The 24,947-nt window shown below is 40.3% G+C and overlaps 1 protein-coding gene across 1 annotated transcript in view; it reads right to left on the bottom strand.

The window, feature by feature from the left end:
* Window positions 1–8,656: 8,656 nt before the first annotated feature.
* meis1b (Meis homeobox 1 b) overlaps window positions 8,657–24,947 on the bottom strand; it is a 95,641-nt gene continuing 79,350 nt past the window's right edge. The window contains exons 10-13 of the mRNA XM_077581638.1: window positions 19,984–20,042; window positions 18,110–18,199; window positions 17,076–17,180; window positions 8,657–9,916 (exon numbers count right to left, since the gene is read on the bottom strand). Coding sequence (XP_077437764.1) covers window positions 17,122–17,180; window positions 18,110–18,199; window positions 19,984–20,042 — 208 coding nt within the window. The 3' untranslated portion in view covers window positions 8,657–9,916; window positions 17,076–17,121. The remainder of the gene's footprint in view (window positions 9,917–17,075; window positions 17,181–18,109; window positions 18,200–19,983; window positions 20,043–24,947) is intronic.

Genomic DNA, 24,947 nt, shown 5'->3' with positions numbered 1-24,947 from the left:
TGACTTCTCAGTTATGTGAGGAGATTTTTTTGGTCTAAGTTGTGCACTGCCGAACTCCAACAGGAACGCCCCAGATAGCACGATTATCTCACAGATTATCACAAGGGAATTCAGCGAAAAATTTAAGGAGGAAGTGCGGTCCAATTTGCTGCAAATTTGGACATTTTTCCAAGCGCTAGACACGTCCGCTGCAAAATGCTCGATCCTTCTTCCCGCCCAGCAACCACAAAGCGCAGCTGCCAACTTTCTGTCTGGAGAATGCGGGCGCCACAAACAATGTTTAGCTTGTCCTCCTGGTTGCCAGCACTCTCGAGGCAGACTGATGAGCACTTTTGGTGGGCTGCGCTTCCTTGAAGTCAATAATACTGATAATAAATATATTTCTATATACCATATCATAATTTCTATTATGTATTTATTGTTTATATTTATATTTTTAGATTACTTTATTTAAAATGTAAACTTATTTAAAGTGATCCTCAAACATTATGACAGACTTGAGACTTTGAGCGACTGCTACATGCTGTGAAAAGTCCCAAGACGGAAATTCATCACAAATAAATCCCTGACTCCAAATAAATCCTCCAATAAATCCCTTGTCCATTGGTGTGTCTGCACCCTGAACGTCAAACTGTCTCGTCCGCGCATTTGCTCTTCCAGCCCAACACTTCATTTTTCTCCAAAGCTCAATGGCCCATAAAGCACCCCCCCCCCACTCCCTCGCTGCCTCCCACCACGACCCTGCGTGTTTTACACAGCCTCCTTGTCCATAATACCATATAACATCAACACATTGCCTTTGATTGGTGCACATAAACATTGACTGTAGCCGAAGCGCACTTTTAACGGCACAGCCACAACTCACCACCGCCGTTAATGCCGCTCGGGACGCCAAGGACAAATGGCAGTACCCGCGCCCAGATGAAGCCTCGCTCAGGGTCACCGAGGAAGACAAGGATGGAGACCAAGACAAAGAGGATCGTTTTACAAGACGGATGAAAAAAGCACGGACAAGAGCAATAGAAGTTTTTGTATGCTCCCAAACACGAACATCTCATCTTATTTAATGACTCTCCACCCGCAAGAATATCAAGTAAAAAACACTAACCCAAGTTCAGAAACATGATGTGAATTCCTAACGTTGGTTTCAAAGTAGGGTTTGAAATTGTAGTGGCATGAAATTATATCTTGAAACCTCATGTTTAAGGTAAGGTGGGGATTTCTGACCCAAATGCAAAAGCAGGGCAAGGAGGTAGAGGTGACGTAAAAAAAATACAAAATAATTTAATTCAACAAAAGCAACAAACAATGAAAAACGTGGGGGGAACAGGGCAAAAAACAACAATGGATTGACGCAGACAGGAGACTAAATACCATACCTGTCAACCTCTGCCGATAACTGCCCTTATAAATGCTTATGATTCCCCTTACAAACCCCAAAAAAACCTTACAAACACCATACGACGCATGTTTACTCGCGGTAACCAGACAGTGTAATAGAAATAACAAAGGTAATTTGCATACAAAGTCTTTTATTCAATTTAAAAAGTTTACAATGCAATAAACTGTGCCTTCAGTGCTTCCTATTGTAAGCCAATGTGCATGATTTAGCAGACTTTATCTGCTCTAATGAGGGTCTCACTTGTGAGCAACAGTTGTCACAGTTCAATTTCATCTGTAATAAAGAAGTAAGAGTGTCTGTTCCCATTGTCTTTCTGTACTCTGTATGAATTTTCCTCACATGGCTGAAAACCCGCTCGCTATCAGCATTACTGTGAGGAAGGCTGAGTAAAATTAGATACATCTTTCTCATCAGTGGAAAGCGATCCAGCCCCAAACCAGTTTTCATTTTGAACACATGAGGCCAAAATGTCTCTGGACGAATTGGTTGTCCATCCTGACTTTTCTGAGGGAGAAGATCATCAGGTATTAGTTGATAGTCTTCCCATTCATCTTTTAATTGTTCCTGATCAAAGTCTGGTGTAAACCTGTTTGCAAGCTTAACAATACTTGTGTAATCCAACATCTCTCTCTTTCTTGGGTCCAACACCACCAAGTCACTCAGTATTGTTAATGGGACATGTGAATTGTTTTTTTTCACATTCTCCACGTGTCCGGCAGTTTTAAAGTGGCTCTTCAGATCGTAAAATCCACTCGCAGCAACTTTCACGTCTTTATTGCAAGGGACACAGAATGAGAATTGAGTGCCTCTTAACGATGCTTTAATCCAGCCAACATATTCACCTTGAGGTAACTCCCATTCTTTCTGGTGTCGACCCGATCCTTGAGTTCTTCGTTTCTTACTAGGTGGCTCCTCCATGCTTGCTTCCACGATATTTACTCTATGTATATCTACGCATGCGCATGTCAGCGCATTTTTTTTCCCCCGTACAAAAGTCGGTGTACGGCGTACATGATTTGAAATGGTAAAAAAACGTATAAAATACGTATAAAACGTACAAGTTGACAGGTATGAAATACACACACACTCTAATGACAACACAAGACACAACTGGAGCAAAACACAAGTGTCTGAGGGCACTGATTGGTTGACACAAGGAAGGGCAGGATTACACTTATTAAGACCAAGGGAAACACACAAGGAAAAACAAAACACAACAGATCATGACAGAAACTTAAAGAAACATGACAAAATCAAACAGAACCCAGACATGGCACCTCAACCTTGACTTCAAACCCATTTGAAAACCCTATCCAAGTTGGAAACCCTAATTTGAAGTCCTACCCATTGGTTTCATTCCCCATTATAACAATAACACAGGCTTGAAACCCTAACCATGATTTTAAACCCTAATTTGAAATTATAACGCTTATCTGGAACCCCTAACTTTGTTTTACAACTATAATATGAAACTACCAATCCCAAACCCTATATTAAAACCTGAATTTGAAACTACTAAATTTAATTTGATAACCTAATGTAGTGTTGAAACCTCAACTTTTGATTGAAAACCTATGTGAAGCCCTAACATTGATTTAAAACCCTAGTTTGAAACCCTGAGTTAGGTTGAAAGATTAATTTGAAAGCCAAGTCTGGTTTGAAAGCCTAATTTTGTTTTAAAACCGTAATAGGAAACCCCAAAATCTTGTTTGATAACCTAACACTATCTTGAAACCCTAATTTAAAACCCCAACATTTCTTTAAAGCCTCATCTGAAGCCTTAACATTGGTTTCAAACCCCAATTTTAAACCTTCAAACAAAATGGTAATTCCATTTTTGGTTTCAAGACCTGGATTTAAACCCTAATTGAATCCTAAACTGCAGAACCCTAATCTGAATCTAGCCTTGGTGTGAAACCCTAATTTTAAATGCCAAAACCTTTGTTTGAAGGCCTAACCCTACCTTAAATTTCAAATTATAAAGCCTAACCCTGTCTTGAAACTCATTTGAAATCTTCACTTGAAACCCTAACAATGGCTTAAAACCCTAAATTAAAAAACTAACCTTGATTCAAAACCTTAATTTTAACCCAACCCTAGCCCAACATTGGTTTCAAAATCTGACCGTCATAAATTGAAGCCTTCAATTATCTTGATGGACAAGGAAGGCCTCTCCTTCAGCCATCCACTGACTGCCGAAGACCAACAATAAAGCAGCCGTAAACGACGTGATGATGTAACCTGTAGCGAGGGAGAGCGAGCGAGCATATGAGGCAACGCAAGCACATGCAGGCTCACAGTCGGTTGGAAGAGAAAGTGGCCGTTGGTGCTCCCTGCTGTTTTATGTCGCAGGGGAAACATCTTTATCACAGTGTGTTATTCCACAACACAGCTTCTTTCATGGAAAACACCCCCTGCCCGCCTGCGCCGCCACCCCTTCCCCGCTCTCATTGACTGACTGCATTGCTCTGCATAAACTGTCCATGCTTCATAAATAATGCCTTGCAGAGCAGAACGCCGTACAGCCAGCGCCTCTGCCTTCCCATCCTTGAAGAGCTGAAAGACGCTCGCTAAAAGACGAGTGCGCCACTGCCAGCTTAAACCCTGAAAGACGCCATTAATTCATTTAACAAGGACACATTAATAAGCGGCAGTTGTTCTTGATTAATTAGACTGACACTTTGATATCACAGTTTGGCAATGGCGAGGTTTTTGTGTGCAAATTTAGTCAAAAAGCAAAGAAAAAGATTGAACTGGACCTTTCCTGTGCTTAAAGCCACTGTGAAGTAAAAATAAAATGTGTTGTAAATTTTAGACCACACAGATGTATTGGATGACCCTGTTGTGATAAAACAAGCTCATTAGCTCGTCAGCTTGCTTTTTTGTCAGCTTATATAAGTAAGCGAATATATACAGTTAACTTTGTTAAGTGTCTGTGTTACTGTTATGTGGTAAATAACACGCAATAGCACCGGCCATGGTGCTAACATATTGGACAACCTTGCCATGGTCAAGCAAGATTGTAAGCTTGTTAGCTCGTGAGTGCAGAGAACATAAACACAATATATTTTAGAAATAGAAAATGAAATAAATTAACAAATCCACAAGCCATGAAAGTCTTTATTATTGGCACAATTTGATAAACTCAATCTTTAAATAGTATCTTCAGAAAATCCAATATTTTTTTTTAGTCTTGCCTAAAAAAGTAGCAAGTGCTTTGGTGATGTCATCCATCTATTGAGTAACTGCATGTGTGTTGCTCGAATTCGACTTTTTGGGCCATCAGCATTGTGTGTTTGGTGCGCAAGAGTTGCACATAAACAAGTCACTAAGAGCAGTGGGGGTGGAGAGGCACTTTGTCAGAACAATGCTGAAATCAAGACCCCAGAGCCCCCCTTGCCCCAATCCCAGACGTGCCCCCTCGCTGTTTACTTTGGGAGGCCTCTGGCCGGCCTGCGCTCAATGACGGCACTGTGCATCCAAATGCCGAACCCGGGACGCCAGCACATGCATGCACGGCCGCTGTCAAACCTTTGACAGATTTATCCTACATGACAGCTTCTTCAAGTTACTAACCCTAACCCTAACCCTGACTTGAAACCCTGTTTTGAAACCCTATCACTTGTTAAAAACTCTTTAAACTGCAACCCAGGTTTGAAACCCTCATTTGAGACCCGATCCCTGGTTTGAAATCTTAATTTGAAATCCCAACCCTGAGTTGAAACCTTAACTCTTGATTGAAACCCTTATTTGAAACCCTAACCTTAGTTGTCACGCCTAATTTGAAATCTTAATCCTGGATTCAAACCCTAATTTAACCCCTTATGATAGATTTAAAACCCTAACACTTGTTTCAAACTTTAATCCAGTTTTGAAACCTAAATTTAAAATGCTAACCCAGGTTTGAAAGCCTAATTTAAAACCCAAACTGTGGTTACAAATTTCCAATCTTATTCCTGGCTTCAAATTCTAAATTGTATCCCTTGAAAACCTTGAAACCATTATCATGTTTGAAGACCAAATTAAAAACCCAAACCCAAGATTATGATTCTAATTTGTAACCCTTAGAGTTGAAACACTATTTTGAAGCCCTAGCACTTGCTTGAAACTCTTAACGATGCAGGCTTGAAACATAAACTAAAAATCCTAACAGTGCATTGAAACCCTAATTTTAAACCTTTGCATTTGTTTATCATCTGCACACCCATAAAAATGGAAAGTTTAGGGAGTAGCTAAGAATGGGGATCGATGTAGCTATACTCGACCCATAATCCAGAATTGAGTTGCAAAAGCCACAAAGAAAGTCACACATATCCAAATATTTTAGATGGGGCTGGCCATGAGCGTGATCACAAAGCTCTGCTCTTGCTTTTGCGCAGTCGTGCCCCCGCGATCCCGCCGCCTCCATCGATCGCGGCCCAATGAGGTAACGCAATCACAAACATCAATAAGAAGCGGGAGGGCCATCATTATGCGTTGACGCTGATAAACGAGCCACCTTGCAAACAATTCTCGCTCGGCCCGAGGGGCTTTGGAGAGGGGGGGACCTGAGGGCCCCGCCCCGCGGCCCGTCGCTGAGGAGACAGATGACATCCAAAATGGCCCCCTCCCAGCCCACGGCCTCCTTTCCAATTTCTGAGGGCTCCTTTTGTTTCAAAGGCAGCTGCCGGCCGCCTGACCTTTGGCCAAAGGAAGCTTTGCAAAACTTACACCATCCACGACCAGTTCAGGTTTTGCTCACGCTTGAAGCACTTGCACCTTGGAAACCATCCATTGACATCGCCAGCAAACACTACACACACATTTGGAGATGCTCACTTTACAAAAATAATTAGTCACATAGAGCTATTCAAGAACAAGCTTTGCCCTCATATTTGTTAAAAAAAAAAAACTGACAAAAAAGTCAAAAGTAAATTTTTGTCCTGATTTTTTTTCAAGAATAATATTTACCAAAATATGCCTTTTTTTTCTCTTCCATGCTGTATTAAAAAACAAAATTTAAGAATCATCTTTTTCAAGAAAAAACAAACAAACGATTAGTTTTTTGGGGCGGGGGGTGTTTACATAAATTAAAATCAATAATTTTTTTCTCGAAAATAGTTTTTCTTTTAAGGAAACGTTTTGATTTATTTATTTATTCATTGAAAAAAACATTTTATACAAATGTTTTTTTTTGTTTTTTGGGGGGTGGGGGGCTGTATTGTTTAAAAAAAGCATTTAGCATTTCTTTTTTTATGTACATAGTAATAATTTTATTTTAAAGAAAACAGTAATTTTATATGAAATTGGAGATTATGTTGCATGCAATATTTGTGAAAATAATAGAATATATGTATGTATATTGTTTTAAAACTTAAAAGTTGCATTTTTCAAGATGTTTTTTTTTCTCAGATAATACATATTCAATTTGTCTTTTTTCAATGAACATGTGCAAGTGCATTTTCAAGAAAACTTATTTTTAATGAAGAAAAAAAGTCCCCCAAGTCATGTTTTAGATTAGAAAAAGTAAGCTTTGAAATGGTGCACGTTTTCTGTATTAAATTATTCTCACAAGCCAAATGATTGATGTTTAAATAACTGTAAAACTATATCAAAACTGTCTAAACTGTGGCAGTTTCTCCCCCCCCCTCTTTTTGCTTGATGTTTGCTTCCTGTTTGTGACATTTTGCTGCCTCATTACGAGCATCGTTCAGTCAAATGCAGTAATTAATCTTCCCTTTCAAAAAGGCCATTCATATTTTAGGGAGCCTTTTTAAATTCGACTTAGCAGGTGTACCTAATGAAGTGACAACGGAATGCACAGGGCCTTGCATCCACGCGCACCTAAAAAGAAAAGTATGTTTAATGAAACAATATAGGCCTACATCTTGAGCGTTGCCCTTTTTCAAAGACTTAAAATAATAAAATGACAGCCATATAGTGAAACGACTTTGAAAGTCAACCACGCTGAAATGTAGGTCAGCAATGTGTGTGTGACGTATGCATTACCGCCCCCCTCCAAGACACATTCCCACTGTTGATGATTCGTTTGCAAAATATGTTTGTTTTGAAAGTACATTATTTATGTAAGTGGAAAATATAGGAAATAAAACAATGACGTCAGAGCAATAAAAACACTGCAGTCTTATAGACCAATAAGATTAAACACATAAAACATGTTTATAAAATACTGTAAAGATAAATATTGAATAAATTCATAATTACATAAACAAATTCAAACTGCAACAAAATATGCATTAGTAATCAAGGTGATTAAAATAACTTTTTCTACATTTGATTGAGTCTTTAATTCAGAATGTAAAGTTTAGTGATAATTCCGTAATACATCAGGCCACTGGAAAGGGACATTTCTTATACATTAGAAAATTACATGATCCTTCGAATTTTGGCTTTCAGTTTCAATTTATTGGACTGAGTTCTCGTGAGACGAGAGTTCTCGTCCAAAGCGTGAGTTTCTCATCCGCGCCTGAACTGTCCCGCGGCCTCCCTACAGGCGGCGCTCCAAAACGGCCTTTTCCCTCCTCTGCTCCAAAGCAGGCAGCCAAAGCAAGCCTCAAACTCTGTTCGCAACGTGCCGATCTGTTCTTGGGACATACTAAAACGAATTTGTTTCATCAAAAGTTGCCGAGACGTTTTAACGGCGGGAGGATGGCCAGGTACTTAAAAATGACAATGAAGTTCGGCACCAGGTGCCAAAGGTGCAGCATGTCTCCATAAGAAGATGGAAACGCTCAACGCACGTGACACACACGCACGTGACACACACGCACACGCACACGCACACGCACACGCACACGCACACGCACACGCACACGCACACGCACACGCACCAGTTTACTTTCAAGAATATTTTGGATGCCTGCTATTGGGGATTTTTAAAGTCACACAAAGTTGTTGTTAAATATAAAGAGCATGTCTCCAAACAGCTTGAAAACTTTTTTTTTTTACATTTGAACTTTTGTGTGGGGGAAAGTGGCATTGTCAAGGGGGGGGATAGTCATCTCAGTTGAAAAAGTGGTAAAGCAACTAAATAAATAAAATCCCCAAGAATAAAGAAATTATTATTATTATTATTATTATTATTATTATTATTAAAAGTAGTCAACTTCCAACAATATTTTCTAATTTAAAAAAAAGGGGGAAAAATTCATGGAAAAACAAGTTTGAGTTTTTTGAGAAACAACTCCCAACCCCTTTGAAAACACCCCCTTGAAAACACAAAAAAAAAAAGAAAGAAAACAAGTCCTGTTTCTTTGAGTGGAAAAAAATGTTTTTTTTTATTCAGAAAAAAAATTGTCATTTTGACAAAAAGTTGGATTTTATTTGCAAAAGCATTGTGTGAATCACTACTTTTTATTAAATCGTTATGCAATTAGTCAATAAATGTCACCTATGCATTTCGTCGTTCTTCACTGTTGGCCTTTGACACCGTCCTAGCATGAAGGATTTTGCAAACTTGGAGGCTGGATCGTAGAGGCGAACCCTCTCACTGTAGCTTAGCGCTAGCTAGCTGGTACAACAGATATGACATGGATGGGTGAAACCGATAGATTTAAAACTTTACCAAAGGCAAAAAAATACCCACACCCTAGGCGAGTGTACAGCAAGGGATCGTGGAGGTTGAAGTAAGTTATTTTAGAGTAAAAGAGTAAAACCCTTTCCGTTGTTTGATGCAGCTACATTAGCATGTTGGCTGCAGTGTTGGTACGCTCCAATATGTTTTAAAAAAAGTGAATATGAGGCTAGATTAAGTTCTTTGGACAACATATGGTGTAGATTTGTATCACTTGTACTGCTATGCATTTGTATCAAATTGTCTTTTATCGGGAAGATGCACATCCCTAATAGCAATTCACGTGTGTGTATAAAGTGGAAGGGAAAAAAAGAAGAGTTAAGGCTTTTTTTTTTTTTAAACTCTATTAGAAACAACATAATATGCAGAACAATACAATAGCATTTACAATAGTTGTTGTGAGAGTCCAGCATGGTTTGACACCACTTGACAGTTTATTTCCTCTCACTTGCTTCCCAAACAACCAGCATATACTTTTCTTTTTATACTTTCCCCACGTCTTTCCTTCGGCCGCATTTCTCTTGATTTTTCACTTATTTTCTCTTTTTAACTGGGCACCTTCTTTTTTTAGTTTCTCAAGTGCCCTGTAAGATTTACAGACATTGGCCTGTCCTGGCGCCCGTCTCCAGCCGTCGTCCTGCTTGTGCAGCAAAGAGTTTTTCCAGGAGCGTCGCAGGAAGTCTCAAAAGAGTCCGGAAGTGGGCGGCGGCCGCAAACCGGGGCGCGGGGCTGGTCTGCCCAGACTTGGGGGAGGGAGGTTGGGCTCGTCTTGGAGCCTCAAAGACGGGCCGCCGGGTGATAATAAACAAGTGGAAGGGGTTCCGGAAGTGCGCAGGAAGGAAGATGGTCGGCATTGCGGTCGGGACGGAGGGGATCCCGTCCCCTTCAATCCGTACGGACGCCTCTGCGTGACAGGGGACTTCCTGCTGTGCCCTGCGGTCCTGAACACACACACCAAAACACACGGTCAATAATCCTCATCATCGTGATCCTTGTGGCCTACCAGGAAATAGAGCCATGCATCAAAGCAAACATGGTGCAGCAGCATTTATCTGTTATGCTGCACACAAATGGAAGAAGCTGGCAACATAACTGAAGTTATCACCAAGAATAAAAAATAAGATTTCCCCCCAAAACCTATAATTAAAGCCTTTTAAAGCATTTCTTCAATTAAGTATATAAAATCGACTTCCGTGGGCTGGTCTTGTTTTGAGGGCTGCCAGTGACGCAAGGCTGCTTTGCACATGATCCCAATGAAATTCGACCTCAGATTTCCAGGAAGATGTTGGCAATGTGATAAGACAGCTGAAAGCAGATAGCGGCTGACGTGAAGCGTTGCACACACTCTTGCTGCTGGGAAGTTTCAGAGCAGTTTATTTTCCAAGCTAATCCGGTGACGTCATTAATGCTACTTTAGCAGTAGGAGCTAGTTTAGCGAGCAAACACAAACGATCCACTCGATGTGATAAACGAGCTCCACTCCCAAACGCCACCCTCCTACATCAGCCTATGTGGATGTATTGCACTTCATCACTTCCTTGTTCACGTTCATATTTTTCTCCAGAAAAAAAACTGTAATCATATGAGAATAAAGTACTATTTTTCAAGGGAAATAAGTTGTATTTTTTGGGAAACAGAAGTTCATGTTTTTCACCAAAATAAAGAGGTAATTTTACAAGAATAAAGTAGTATTTATTTCATTTTATTTGACAACAGACATTTTTGTGAGAAGTACATGAGGAAAAGTTGTCATTCTATGGAAATGTGTGTGTATGTGTGTCATTGGGGGGGGGGGGGGGGGGGGGGGGGAATAGTTGCAATATTAGTGTAGTCCTAATTTTTGGGAGAATATAGGATTATTTCCATTAAAAAATAAGAATCTTATTGGAATTAAGTTGCTATTTTTTTAAATACATATATATATATATATATATATATATATATATATATATATTTTTTTTTTTATTTATTTATTTTTTTTTTACCAAAAAGTACCTAATTTATTCAAATAAAGAAATATTTTGCTGAGGGGAAAATGTTTTTTGAGAATAAAGTATTTGTAGGGAGTAAAAATGCAGCAATCTTACCAAAATTTTTATTTCAGAGTTTAGGAGAATAATAAAGTTGTATTCTGTGTGGAAAAAAGATACATTTCTTGTGGAAAAAAAGTTCAGTTTTTTGTGTAAAAACTTATTTTTTCATGAAAAAGTTGCTTTGTGAAAAAGGTTGTATATTTTGCTTAAAAAAAGTTTTTTAAAAAAAAAGGTTTTGGAGTCTTTTTCTCATGAATGAAGTCAACATTTTGTTGAGGAAAAAGGTTATATTTTTTCACAGAAAAAAAACGGTAGTATTAAAAAATATATAAATATATATTTTTATTAATAGTATTTTTGTATGTTTTATTTTTTCCATAGGAAAAAAGTAGTATTTTCTTGTTTTAAAAAAATAGACTTATTATTTTTTTTGTAAAAAAAACAAAAACGTTCGATTTTTTTTCTCATAATTTTTTTATTTTTGTTTTTTTATAAAAAGTGTTTTTCCCCAATAACAGTAGTACTTCAGTCTTGACCAGGCACGTGCAGAGTAGGGTGGGGGGGTTGGGTATGGGTGCCCAGGCACAGATGCCCAAAGTGCCCCTTTGTCCTTTTTTTTTGTGGTGTGTGTGTGAGAAAGTCATTTTGTTGCCTGTCAAAACAAAAATTCAACAACATAATGTACATGAATTAAATTATTATTACGATATCTTTCACGAGATCCTCGAAGATGACGTCATACCACGAGACACGCTCTTATTTGAAGATATTCGAAGCTAGGTCGCTCGCCGCTGCACCTGCCGTCGGTAAGTTGGTCGATCCGTCTCACTCACAGTAAACAAAAGCCAAGGTCATATAATGCACTGAGGACGCGGGGACACATTCCCCTCAGTTTAATAAAGACCACGATCCTTCCCATCCACTTTCACCACAGCAAAAATCCCCGGTGTCGGTATTCGTACCTCTGACTCAGAATTTTAATCAACCCTCTTCCTGAAGTCAGCTCTCCAACTCAACAAGGCAGGCGGATCTTACGAGGCAGAGATAGAATTTATGCTAATCATGTAAACACTATAGTTACATGTTTTCTTGTACTTTCACACGGCTGACAAGCGTTAGGAGTTTGTATAAGTATCTGTGGAAATTGCTACATGATCTTTGTTTTTATTATAACCAACAACTCGGGTTTGTTTTTTACATTTGTGGGGTTTGCGGCTAGAGTGAGGTCCTAAGCGGGACATCGAAGAATCAAATAAAATATAATCACAGTGTTTTCTCAAGAACAGTCTAGCTTGCCTAGATGTGGCAGTTAATTGTTGAGTAATAAGCTTGTTGCAATAAGATTGACAATCTACACAGAAAAACAGTAAACGGCATTTGCTCTTACCTGAGTCAAGCTAAATGTAAAATAAGATTTTTTTACGCTACATGCACTATATTAACTCTTTCACTGCCAGACGTTTTCAGAAACGGGTTGTCCCCACTGCCAGCCGATTTAAGCATTTTGAGTGATCTTTCAAGGTCCACAGAAAATGTTGTGTTTGGACTATGGAAACACACATACTACCAAATGAAAGATTGGACTCTCAGCTTTCATCAGAAAAAAAAGTTTGTTTCTACCTTATTCCGTTCTTCAGTAATCAACAATAGAAAATGGTTACTTTCACCGAAATGCTCTGTTTTGAAACAAAAAACGGAGAAAAAGAGCTTTTTGTGAAACGATGTTATTTCATGCACTCTAGTGAATTGTACACTTGTTTTTGTCCATGAATGATGCCACAAACACCTAAATAGTGCTTTACTTCTGTAAAACGCTTTCACCAACAATGAAAAAGTGTTTTTTGATTGCAAAATACGTTTATTTCCATTCAACAGTGTAACAATTTGACAAAACAATTTGACAAAACAATTTCGCAAACTATTTACAAATGTGTGCAACTGTGGTACTACTTACAATTATGTGGATGTTTCAAATACAGTTTTTCCTTTTGTAACGCTCTCCTGCGTGCAAGGAGACGCCAGGACTCGCACAACAGTTTACTTTCACTTTCGCATTGGTCCGTTTTGCGTGCAAACGTTACACTTTCTTGACGGCCTTTTTTTCCGGGGAATAAAAAGCAAGTAGCAGACTGTACACACTTCCTCCGATGAATATGTATTGGACTCGGGGCACTCTCCGTCGTCCGATCGAACGTCCGCCTGCGCGTGCTCGGTTGCGTTCCGCGTTACGACACCGTCATAGCCGCCGCGTCAGCGGTTCCAATTTCGCCGTCAAGCTCGGATTCACCTTCATCATCATCGATGATGATCATCATCGTCATCAATGTACTATTTTAGCGTTGGTCGATGCCTTTCGTCTTGTAAGTGTAGAGCTGCTTGCAAACGCTCGCCATTGATGTTCCCTCCTCCATCTAGCTCCATCTAACGTCTTCTACTGCCGCGTCAATCCTTCCCAACCACGGCGTCACCACCCTCATCTTCATCATCGATGATGATCATCGTCGTCAACAATGTGCTCTTTCAGTGATGCTTTTGGTCTTTGAAAAAAACGGCTCGGGCGTGAGCTCCTCGCGACCGGCCGCCATTTTTCCTTTATGTACATTTTACTCAATCTTTTTTATTTATGTAAATTTGTTGTTCATAATTGATTATTCATGCACAAATGGTAAAACTGTTTTTTTGTGGGTGATTGCAGAAAAATAACAGTTTCATCATGTGTGATTTATTGTTTAGCCATTATTTCAATTAAGAATTTTACAACGGATTTTTTTTTCACATGCACGAATACACACATACACACACCTACTATCAATTTTTCAACCCCGCCCCACACACAGCGGCTCGATGACATGGCTTTGAAGTGAGTTGACAGTACAGGCCAGGCACATTATCATGTGCCCCTTTTTTTTTTTTACTTTGAGCACCTGCCCCTCCGAAGGTCACTGGTCTTGACTGTATGGCAGTGCGAAAAAATGGTCTTGTGGTGAAAATATATGAACATTTATTGTATTTGTGGCATAATAGCTTTAAAACTGAGATTTAAGGATGTTGTGAAGCCTCACAGTTTGTAAAATCCCCTCTAAGATTGTTTTCCTCTAGAAAAAAGGTCACCCGTGGTGGCAAAGCAGAGCATGTAAATGTGGCAATAAAAGAAAAATCCATATTTTGCACGTGGGTCGGCGCGCTTAACAAGAACACGCTTACTGCGAGAGTCGATGCACGTGAAGTCAATGTAAGTCCCGTCCCAATAAAGAGCTCAGAGGAGCACAAATTGCTAATAAGGTTTTCCACAAATAAGTCAATCAATACACAGAGCTTTAAGGCTTCCCATGTTGGTCCACAGGGGCCGAATCAACGAGGATGGATATATATGTGTATATATAAATGTGTGTGTGTATATATATATATATCACTACATGGCATAATTGCGTTTGTAAGACAATGGTGACAGCTCAGTGCATTTTTCTTTTTATATTAAGAGCTGACTAATTTTTAACATTAAGTACCTTGTGAAAATATGCACATTTTTAAAACAATAAAATACAACTTGACCCCAGTCCCCACAAATATATGCTTTGTTATTTAATTTATTACTGATAAACTCCTTTGCACAACATTAAATGTTTTTATTTTGTTAAGTCCAATACAGATGCACATTGTAAATAATTGACACAACTTTACTACAAAAATAAATGACACAACTTTACTACAAAGGAACCAGAAACATTTGACGTGTTCTTTCCATATTAAGAGCAATCTAATTTTAAACAAGAAGTACCTTAGTATAATTTAATTTATTACGGCTAAATTGTATTATAGTGACTCCTTTTCACGACGTTGAACGCTTTTATTTTGTTAAGTTTTCGGATGCGCTGTGACGCTGCTCTACTGCAAGCGAACACATTCTCTCTTTCACTTTAACCCTTACGAGCTATTTTGTGCAGTTGCTGGGTAGAACTCGCTTCATATTTAAAGATCAAGTGGCTTGGGGTCACTCCAACTGACAAGACAGCGTCCATTCGGCTCTCACTGCTATTTGAGAGTCCCCATGGACACCTCTTGGAGAGAGAGCTGGAGCAACCTATCTCGTTGCTAACGGCTAACCGAGTGTGTTCTTTCAAAGCAGGGAACGGGTGGAAGTGCTACACAGTCCAAATGGCTCTTCTACGCCAACAATCTGCCCCTTAAACATTGTGTGTTCTAGCTCTAGTGCATTTCTTTTGGGTAGTTTGGACGTGGACGTTTCTGCTGCGTCATGACTGGAATTCACTTCAGTAGAGGCTTTCCGAATAAGGGGCGGTTGTTAATCGAGATAACGTGATTATTTTGACACACACACGCACACACACACATTTATATATACACACTCAAACACTTATTAAAAATAACACAATGACTTGTCTTTTTTTTTCCTTTTTTTTTTGCGTATTGAGGAGTGCAAGCTTGAAGAAGTTTGTGAGCTCCTGCCAGACGTTTTTATGAATCATCCATATGTCATTTTGCAGAATAAGAAAGCCAAATTTGGGTCTGGAGCTTGTGTCTTTGGCAACGGCAAACGGGGCCAATGGTGAGTCACCTCGGCGGCGTTCAAAGAGCGAGGGGGGGTTCTCTGTCTTCTGCTTGACTTGTCCGACTTGCTGACAGGTGTATTGTTTCACAAGGGGTGGGGAGCTCCAAGTGGAACGTCACTAAGCAACACTAATTGGCTCCAATGTGGCGATGAAGACTACAATGAACAAGAAGCAGAAGAAGCTAATGAAAAATGCTTGGAATACATAATGAACTTTTTGCCCCCCTCCCCCCCCAATCATCATACGCTATTAATTTAATTGCCCACAAAAGACTTTCATCGTTTAATTGACCTAGAAAAGGCCCCACCAATAGAATCTGATGAAGCTGTAAGCCCTCACCCCCCACCTTCCTTCCTTCCTCCCTTTGGCCCATTCCATCTTTCCCTCCTCCTCCTCTTCATTGACTCTCCCTCCTCATCTCCCTCCATGTTTCTTGCTTGTCTTGGCTGGGCCAGGATTCCTCTGGTGGCCCAATTATGGGATTGAGCAGGCAAATTGAGGCTGTTTAAAGCGACGTCTGCTGGGAAGACGAGCAGCTGCTACCAGCGACCAGGAGAGAGCGAGCAAGAGAGCGAGAGAGAGAGAGAAGCTGAAGCTGCTTGGACACGCCCAACACACACACACACAAAACCTACACAGTGTTTCCGTAACTACATCTCATCACCATGAGCCTCTTTGTTTTTTTTTAAAATAGCGGCACACTTGGCATAGGGGTTAATGGCGTTCATTTTGGTAAACTGAATAAGTCAAATCCATTGGTCACACCTCCGCTGACGGCATATTTAATTTGGATGAAGTCAATTAGGCCCCGCTAAGCTCCATAGCCTGCTGGCTACCTCCCCCTCCTCCATTTTTTGCACTAGTTTGCGTTACCCCTTCCCGTGCCAGCAGTAATCCTATTACCACAAACACACACACACGTATGCACGTATACATCCGTGCGCACACAATTATTTGATATGTCTTTATATTTGGCAGATGTTCACGTGTGTTTTCTAAACACGAGACGACCCGAGCGACAGCGCGGCGTATACTGTACAGTACGTCCCGGAATGACATGCAAGTCCATTTGGCCTGAGGACAAGCGAGTGAGGGAGGAAGGGATGGAGAGGGAGAGAAATAACTGCAAAAATTGACCTACTATGAAAAACTGCAAAGTGAGGGAACGTAATTTTCAGAAATAATTCCCAAATCAAATTGTGTAGGGCCCTAAATCTCACAGCATCTTCAAATCACCTTTTGTGTGCAATAAAGGCACAAGGGGGTACATCATTAAGATAACATACTTCAAGTATCTTAAAGTACCTTAAATATAGTCAAAAAGTACCATCGACGGGTACATCAAGGACCCGAAATCTCATAAATAATCATTAATAATCTCTCGTCAGACCCTAATCTCAGAGATAACCCTCAAATCCATTATTTTGTGTGCAATTAAAACAGCCAGCACACAGCAAACAATGGAAACTTATGTGAGGATAAGATTGCAGACTTACGTTCGGCTCGCTGTTGCGATTGGTCGGCCCCGGGGAGGGGGCGGGGCTACATGTAGTGCCACTGACCTTCCATGCCCATGTTCATACTCATGCCGCTCATTGGTCCTGAGGAACACCACAATAAAACATGTCAATAGGATACAATGCAAACAAACAAAAAAGTCTTGCCGTGTTTTGACGTCACGCTACAACGTCCGCTATGATGACAATGTTGTGCGATGATGTCATGTCATGCTATGTTGTTATATTTACGTAACTGTCTGCTTAGCACCATCCCGAAGACTGGCAACTGTATGATCCCATGATATGACATCACTCTAGCATGCAAGCATGATGTTGAGTTTGCGAATTCATCTTATGACGTTATACTACAATGCCAAGCTACGACTTTATGCTACGATGTTACACTATGATGCTATGCTTATGATGTTATGCTAAAATGCTACACTAAATTTAACGGTTCAGCGGTTACACTACTATGATAGGGTTGTAAGGATAACGTCGATATTGTGATTTTAAAATTGCCACAATATCGTTGCCGTCATGCTACGATATTAAAAGCCGCACAACTAAGTCAACACATTTTTGGTGGGCTTGCTTCAGCCAAACAGAGAATTGTGAACTACATACTTACAATATTGCAAGTTTTTTTTATATCGCCAACCTCCCCACAAGATCGTGATAATAATTATATTGGGACGTTTTGATACTGTTGCATCCCTAACACTCATTCTACGATGCCATGCTACGACATTATGCTACAACATCAATGCTATAATTTTAAGCTATGACTTTAACAATTGCTAGGACGTCATGTACTATGACGCAGTGGACTGCTACTGTGTTGCCTTGCTACAATTTCACACTATGACATCATGCTATTAGCGTAACTGGGTCTCCATGTTATAACATCACACGATGACATCATGCCATTTGGTCGCAGCCTAGCGCCATCTTAAACATGTAATCGGCGTTTTGTATATGATGCACGAAGGCAGGTGAGCGGCAACAGGAAGACGACAAAAAAGCCTCACCAGGTGGTCTGATTCCCATGTGCTGCTGGCCGTCCATGACGAAGCCCCCCATCGGCTGGCCATCTGGATTATAGGGAGCTCCTTGACTTACTGTGTGTGCGTATGGAGGAGATAGGGAGGAGGGAGGAAATAAGCAGGAGTGTGTGGGGTGGGGGGGTTGTGGGGGGGGGGTGGTTCAGAGTGGTCAATTAGCGCTTTTAATTAAGGCTCAGTGGCCGAAGCAAGATCATCTGCCGACCGCTGCACGCACGAGCGGGAGCAGGAGCGCCCGTTGTCTTGTAACAGACTTTTTGCACCGCTAAGCTCCAGGGGTGGGCTTTAATGCTTTAATGAGCTTTGACCAACACACACACACTACAAGTTTACACAATCCCCCATTCAAAAAAGAAAAAGCAGTAGTTCATTAAAAGACTTTGTGGACAGTGTGTGTGTGCATTAGCAGCCAGTGTGAATTAGTTCCAGTCTGCAGGATGGATGCAGGCATGAGCAATCGCTGTAGGAGAACCCATACATTGATTCCCGTCATAGAAAATAATGGAAGGAGCTTCTGGGTAACTTTTGAGGTGTATTTTTTCACATAATGGCTCACTTTTCTCACATTCCATCACCTCACCAAAACCTCCAGCCAGCCTTCTTCCCCCCCCCCGGTTTCCCAACCAGGTCACAGCAGATGTTGTTTTTGTTGCCTTCTATCATTTTGTTGTCTTGTTCATCTTGTACGGTTTTCAAGATGCTTTTTTGGTATTTTTCTGCTTTCTCTAAACATGGTGCCAAAAGTATTGTATTGATTTTGCACTTTTTTCATTCTTTGACTTGTAGCCGGTTCGTTCAACCAGGTTCGAACAGGTATTGTTGTTTTTCTGTTAATGCCGTTTGCTCTTTTCTTCATGTATCCGCAGGTTGCCAAAGGTTGCAACATGGTTTTGTTTTTGTCTTTTGACATAAAAAAAAAATATATATATATATATATATATATATATATATATATATATATATATATATATATATATATATATATATATTTTAGCTCTTTTTCTTTTTATACATGTTGCTGCTGTCTTTTGTTCTTTGCTTTTTGCTGTCCTTTCTTTCATTGACTATCCTGAGGTTGTCGATCAAGTTCCAAAAGGTTTTTGTTGCTGCTTTTTGCTCTCTATTTTCCAGTTTCTCTAATCAGCTTTGTTGTTGTTTTTGTCTTATAACAGGTTCCAACAGGTGTTACTAATGTCTTTTGTCATTGTGTTTTACTCTCTTTTCTTTCTTTATCTATTCTCAGGTTGCCCAACAAGGTTCCAACAGGTGTTGGAACCTTGTTGTCTTTAGTTAGCGTTTTTTGCACTCTTTTTCTTCTTCTTGCTATTCCAAATAAACACAACAAGATGATTTAGTTTTTGTTTAGTGGTGCACATTTCTTTCCTAGACTATTTTTATTATGCTATGCTTGGATATTGTTGCATTTTTAACGCAAACACCTGGCTGGAGAAGCCAAAGTGTGCACGTCATAAATCAGGGGTCCGCACAGACGCGGGAGCGCTCTGAGAATAAGTGCAACCCGAGACCGCTTCGCCCATTGTGACGCCCTCATAGAAATCCACTTAGCTCCCACCGAGGCCGTCAGTGGGTCAACTGGAGCAGAAACAAGATCTCGGTCCCTTTGGATGCCTTTGAACTTTACTGCGGCCCCTAATACTGCCCTGACCTCTCACCCCTATTACAGGTAATAAAGTTTACAGCAGCCCAAACTAAGCCATGTAAAGGGGGGATAACCGATGCCTAAAAGGGCCACAAATGGGGACAAGCTCGCAGGGAGAGTGCAGAAAGGAGATCCGGAGCCAAAAAGCCAAACAACTTGTTAGAAACATGAAAAGACTTGCCTGCACGGTTCGACTGGTCGATCATGGGCTGCACTATTCTCCTCCTGGCGTTGATGAACCTGAAGGAGGCAGAGGAAGAGGAAGGGAGGAGGAGGAGGGGAAAAAAGAGAGAAATCAAGATTAAAAGAGCTGCTAAAACAACCTTGAAAAGCTTGTAACTCAAGATGAAAACACATTGCTATGTAAGTAAAAAACTGTTAAAAAATGATACTGTCAAGCAAAAGCGACAGGTGGCGCTATAACTCCTACGTAATAGGGAAGCGTGAGGAAAAGGGAAAAACTAATTTAGGAAAGGCGGGCTCAACCAATAGACTGATAGTAAAGTGGGGTTAATCTAGAGTCAAGGATTAACATATTGGGGCCTTTCAATTGAAGTCAGTGAAGACCATTCATTTATAATATTCACATTATATCACATTCACATTATTAGGAACTATAATAATATGTTTTTTTGAAAATCATCTTTTATTTTGTTTTTGTATTGCAAGTAAAAATGTAACCCCAGGAAAGCCTTTTGAATGTCACTAAATTGTCCATAAATGATCATATTACAACTGAAACATATTTAAAATACACAAAAACAAATATTATTACAAATTAATGTAAGTATCTTAAATTTCTTTAATGTTGAAAAGTGAATAAAAAAAAATACAAACATTGTAGTGAACTTTAGTGAGTATACTTATGGACAAAAAGACGTACAAAAAAAATACTACGACAAGGAACTTCCCTTTAACCATGTGACATGCCATATCATCATAAATAAAAAATATTCAAATATAATAGTAACTATAGTAAAAATCTATATCTGTTTGTTCATTCCCATCGCCTCTCACACACACACACAAACACACACTCACTGACCTGCTGTGACCCAACCCCTGGTGAATCGACCCTTTGACCAGTGCGATGACCCCGAGGAGAGCTCAGCCACTCAAGGATTTGGGGACTTGATTTATGTGTTCCTGCTGTTGCCCCCAGCCGGACTCTTGCATTTCACGTCTTAAAAGGGGAGGATTAGCCAAAAGTAAAGGAAACAAAAGTCCCCAGGAAAAGGGAGTATTTCAAGGGCCGGGCCCCGGAGAGCAACAGGAGGAGAGGAACAAAACAAAAGGGACGCGTTTGACCCCTCATTACTGAAGGGACATGTCTCATTTTGAATACAAACTGTTGGCAAATTCAAAGAAAAAACAAACACGAGATGTGTAGTGAAGGATTAAGGGCCATCCCTCCAAATAAGGAAGACAAACTTTTGCGCAAATCTGCAGCTTGAGTTATTGAATTGAATTATTAGTGTTTTGAGTTTGGCGAGTCATCAAGCTTGGGCAAAAACAATTAGTGTCGCCCATTTGTCTAGTCCTTCAACTTTGATAGCAAGATGAAAAATGTTTAAGATATTTAGTTTGTCTTTCATTGACCGGCGGAAATTATCAAAATGATTGTTAAATGATGACTGTAAGCCAAAATGGTAGACTTGGTGTCTTCTTGTGCATGGCTTCTTGAGACTTTTTTGTGGGTCTACATATGATGAAGACATTTATCAAATTTCATGTTGGTTATGTGAAACGTATTTTAGGGGCGGATTTTTTTAAATCTTTCGGTAGGAGATGTCATCTTTGACCCTAAAATGACCAATTTAAACCAAAATTGATGACTTTCCGTGTCATTTTAGACATGGCTACTTTAGACTTTTTTGTTGTTCAATTTATGATTGATGTGTCTACTAAATTTCACGTTGCCAAGTTAAACTAGATTTAGGGGCTGAATTTTCAAAATATTCAGTTCTGTTAAAGTTATGAATGAACCAAAATGGCAGCCTTTATGTGTCTTTTCAGACCTTGCTTGCTTTTTGAGACTTTTTTGTGGGTGGACTCATGATAGACAGACTCACCAAATTTCATGTACCTATGTACATCACACTAGCTGGTGGGGCTGAATTTTTAAACTATTACGAAAAGGAAAAGTTTAATTTTGAAGGCCCCTATGAAATGATGCAAAATGGCTGCTTCAAACCAAAATGACAGATTTCCTGTATCTTTTCAGACATGGCTTCTTGAAACTTTTTTGTGGGAAAATTTCACGTTGTTTCATAAAACTGTCTTTGGGGGCTTTTTTGAACATTGTTGGACCAAAATGTAAGGGAATTCTGCGTCTGTTTTGGGGATATGAGGACAGTGCGAGAGGAATGCGAGAATGCACTGACATGGCAGAACACCATCAAATGAGGGAATGTCTGGAGTTTTATCACCAACACCCTCTCCTTCCCCTTTCCTCCTGCCCTACACCAGCCCTCCCTGACGGGGGCCTGTTTCACGGGGGGAGATATGTGAGCATTGAGGAGCATTCCTCTAACTATTCTCTTTTGCGGGCCCTTTTTCACAAGGTCAACTGCGGGCCAGCGCTGGCTAACTGTTGACCTCCTAACACCACCCCCCCTCAACACCCACCCCCCAAGCCCCCTCCATTAATATATTTTAAAGCCTCCTTTTTATATTCTCTCCTGTACGACAGCATATTAGGGCCCCATATAAAAATAGTTTTTTAAGAGGGCGGGGGCAGTATTCATAGAAAAAAAACTTGCAAATTTGCGCGGTGCAATTGCGTGGCACACCATCGTACTCCTACATCAAATCCACAAACAGGGTGATGTGGGACGGAAGCTTTTGGCACACTTCTCAGAAAGCCAGTATTTGTTCCAAGTAGATTGTGACAGCAACATACAAAACAAGACAGAAAATCTGAGTCATATTAGAGAGCAACATTACTACTGTACATACAATACTACATAAAAGTATTGCCTCCATTTACGAGAGTAACGTGAAAATTGCATTTATTATGCCTCCTTGTAGCTACTACAATTCTTTAAAAAAAAAATCCATAGAAAACAATAGCATCAGTGAAAAAGTATCACAATACCGCTAGTATCATGATACTTCACCAACAAAACTGATATCATTCTAAATATTTTGCTCAAGACAATACATAGTATCGCAATAATTTGGCAACATACTTTACCAATGATACTGACTGGATCACGATACTACCATGATATTGTATCAACAATACCAGTACAATCACATTTTGCAAACAATCTTGAAAGTATCGTGATGCTTTGCTCGCGATACTGATAGCATCACATTACTTTACCAATGATAGTGATATCACATATCGTTAACAAATAAATCATAGTGTCATGATACATTGTCAATGATACTAATATATTCACAATTCTTTTCCTATAATGTCAATATCATCCCAATATTTTGCTAACAGTTCCTGAAAATATTATGATACTTCACCTACTATAGATATAGCATCATTGTAATTTGCCACCATTAACACACTATCGTGATATTGATTATGATAATAATGTATCGGATTTATATAGCGCTTTTCTAGACACTCAAAGATGCTTTACATTGCAATGGATACATTATACATGCACTCACACAGTCACACTATGGTGGCGGTAAGTTACTTAAGTAGCCACAGCTGTCCTGGGGCAGGCTGACGGAAGCGTGGGTGCCAGTGCGCGCCTACGGCCCCTACAACCACCAAACATTTGTACCTTCCATACACCAGTGTGAGTAGCACTGGAGGCAATGTGTGTGAAGTGCCTTGCCCAAGGACACAAGGACACAAGGACACAAGGACACAAGGACACATGACTTGGGGAGCGCGAGGAACGAACAGCCGACCTTCTGGTTACTGAACGACCGTCTCTACACCCTGAGCCATGGCCGTCATGCCATATATTATCAAAAATATTGATATCATTACCATATTCGGCTTACAGTAAAAAAAAAAACACCACACATGTTGCATTTAATAGCAATAATATTCCCTAAATTTTCTACCAACCATACCATCCATCCATCCATTTTCTTAACCGCTTGTCCTCAACAAGGGTCGCGGGGGCGCTGGAGCCTATCCCAGCTGGCTTCGGGCAGTAGGCGGGGTACATCCTGAACTGGTTGCCAGGCAATTGCAGGGCACCAACCATACCAATGATATACCAAATATACCAAAATCATCATACAGTGAAATATCCACAGTATTGTGATACTTGACCAATGATACATCATGATATTTTATCAACAATTCTGAAAGTAAAATAATATTTTAATAGTTGATGATACTTTTGCCAGCGTTACAAATGGCATCACGATACTTTACCTACAATACAGATGGCATCATGATAGTCTGATAGCCTAACAATATTTTGTCACCATTGCCAAAAGCATCATGATACTTCGCCAATGACGCCAAAAGACAGACAGATAGATAATCTATGTTTTTAAACTGTGCACTCTTCCTGCTGTACGTACAAAACTTCATAGAGAAAATTGTTGAATGTCATGTCTCCTTCCCCCCTTCATATATTTGCTTACTCTGCCTGTTTTATCACTCCTTATCATGCCTCCCTTCTCTGGTGGAAAGTGTCAGTCCAGTTTCGACCCATACTGGACAGCCCCCCACCCCCACACCCACACACACACACACCCCACACCCTACCCCAACTCCCTCCTCCTTCTCCCGCCAGCTTCCTGTCCCCGACGTGCCTGTATCTGAGGCCAGATGCACCATAGTGCCTGGAACAAAGGAGAAAATGCCTCTCATAATAGCAGCCGGGAGAACAAGAGGGAGAATGGAAAGAAGGAGAGAGAGAAAAGGAAAGCAGGCGCTCTCACTGCCAGCGTTAACAAGCCGAGCCGAATGAGAAGACGAGGAGTAAACGGCGAGCTCCTCTTCACCTTTGCACGACCCCCGAGCCACCATACATGCCCAGTGTTTACGGTCTCCCCCAAGGCAACACAATGAGGCTCACTATTCAACCGCGGCCACAATAGTCGGGCTATTTTGGCCCAAAACAGGGCGAGAGGGTGACACACACACATGAAGTGACCTCATATAAAAATTAAGACCCAAAGCCTCGTCGTGGGAGCCAAGCGCCTGGGAGTCCC

The sequence above is a fragment of the Vanacampus margaritifer genome, chromosome 12 (genome assembly GCF_051991255.1).
Source record: "Vanacampus margaritifer isolate UIUO_Vmar chromosome 12, RoL_Vmar_1.0, whole genome shotgun sequence".
Taxonomy (NCBI): Eukaryota; Metazoa; Chordata; class Actinopteri; order Syngnathiformes; family Syngnathidae; genus Vanacampus; species Vanacampus margaritifer.
Note: the sequence above shows the minus strand (reverse complement) of the source record. Positions and strands in the feature narration are given on the sequence as shown.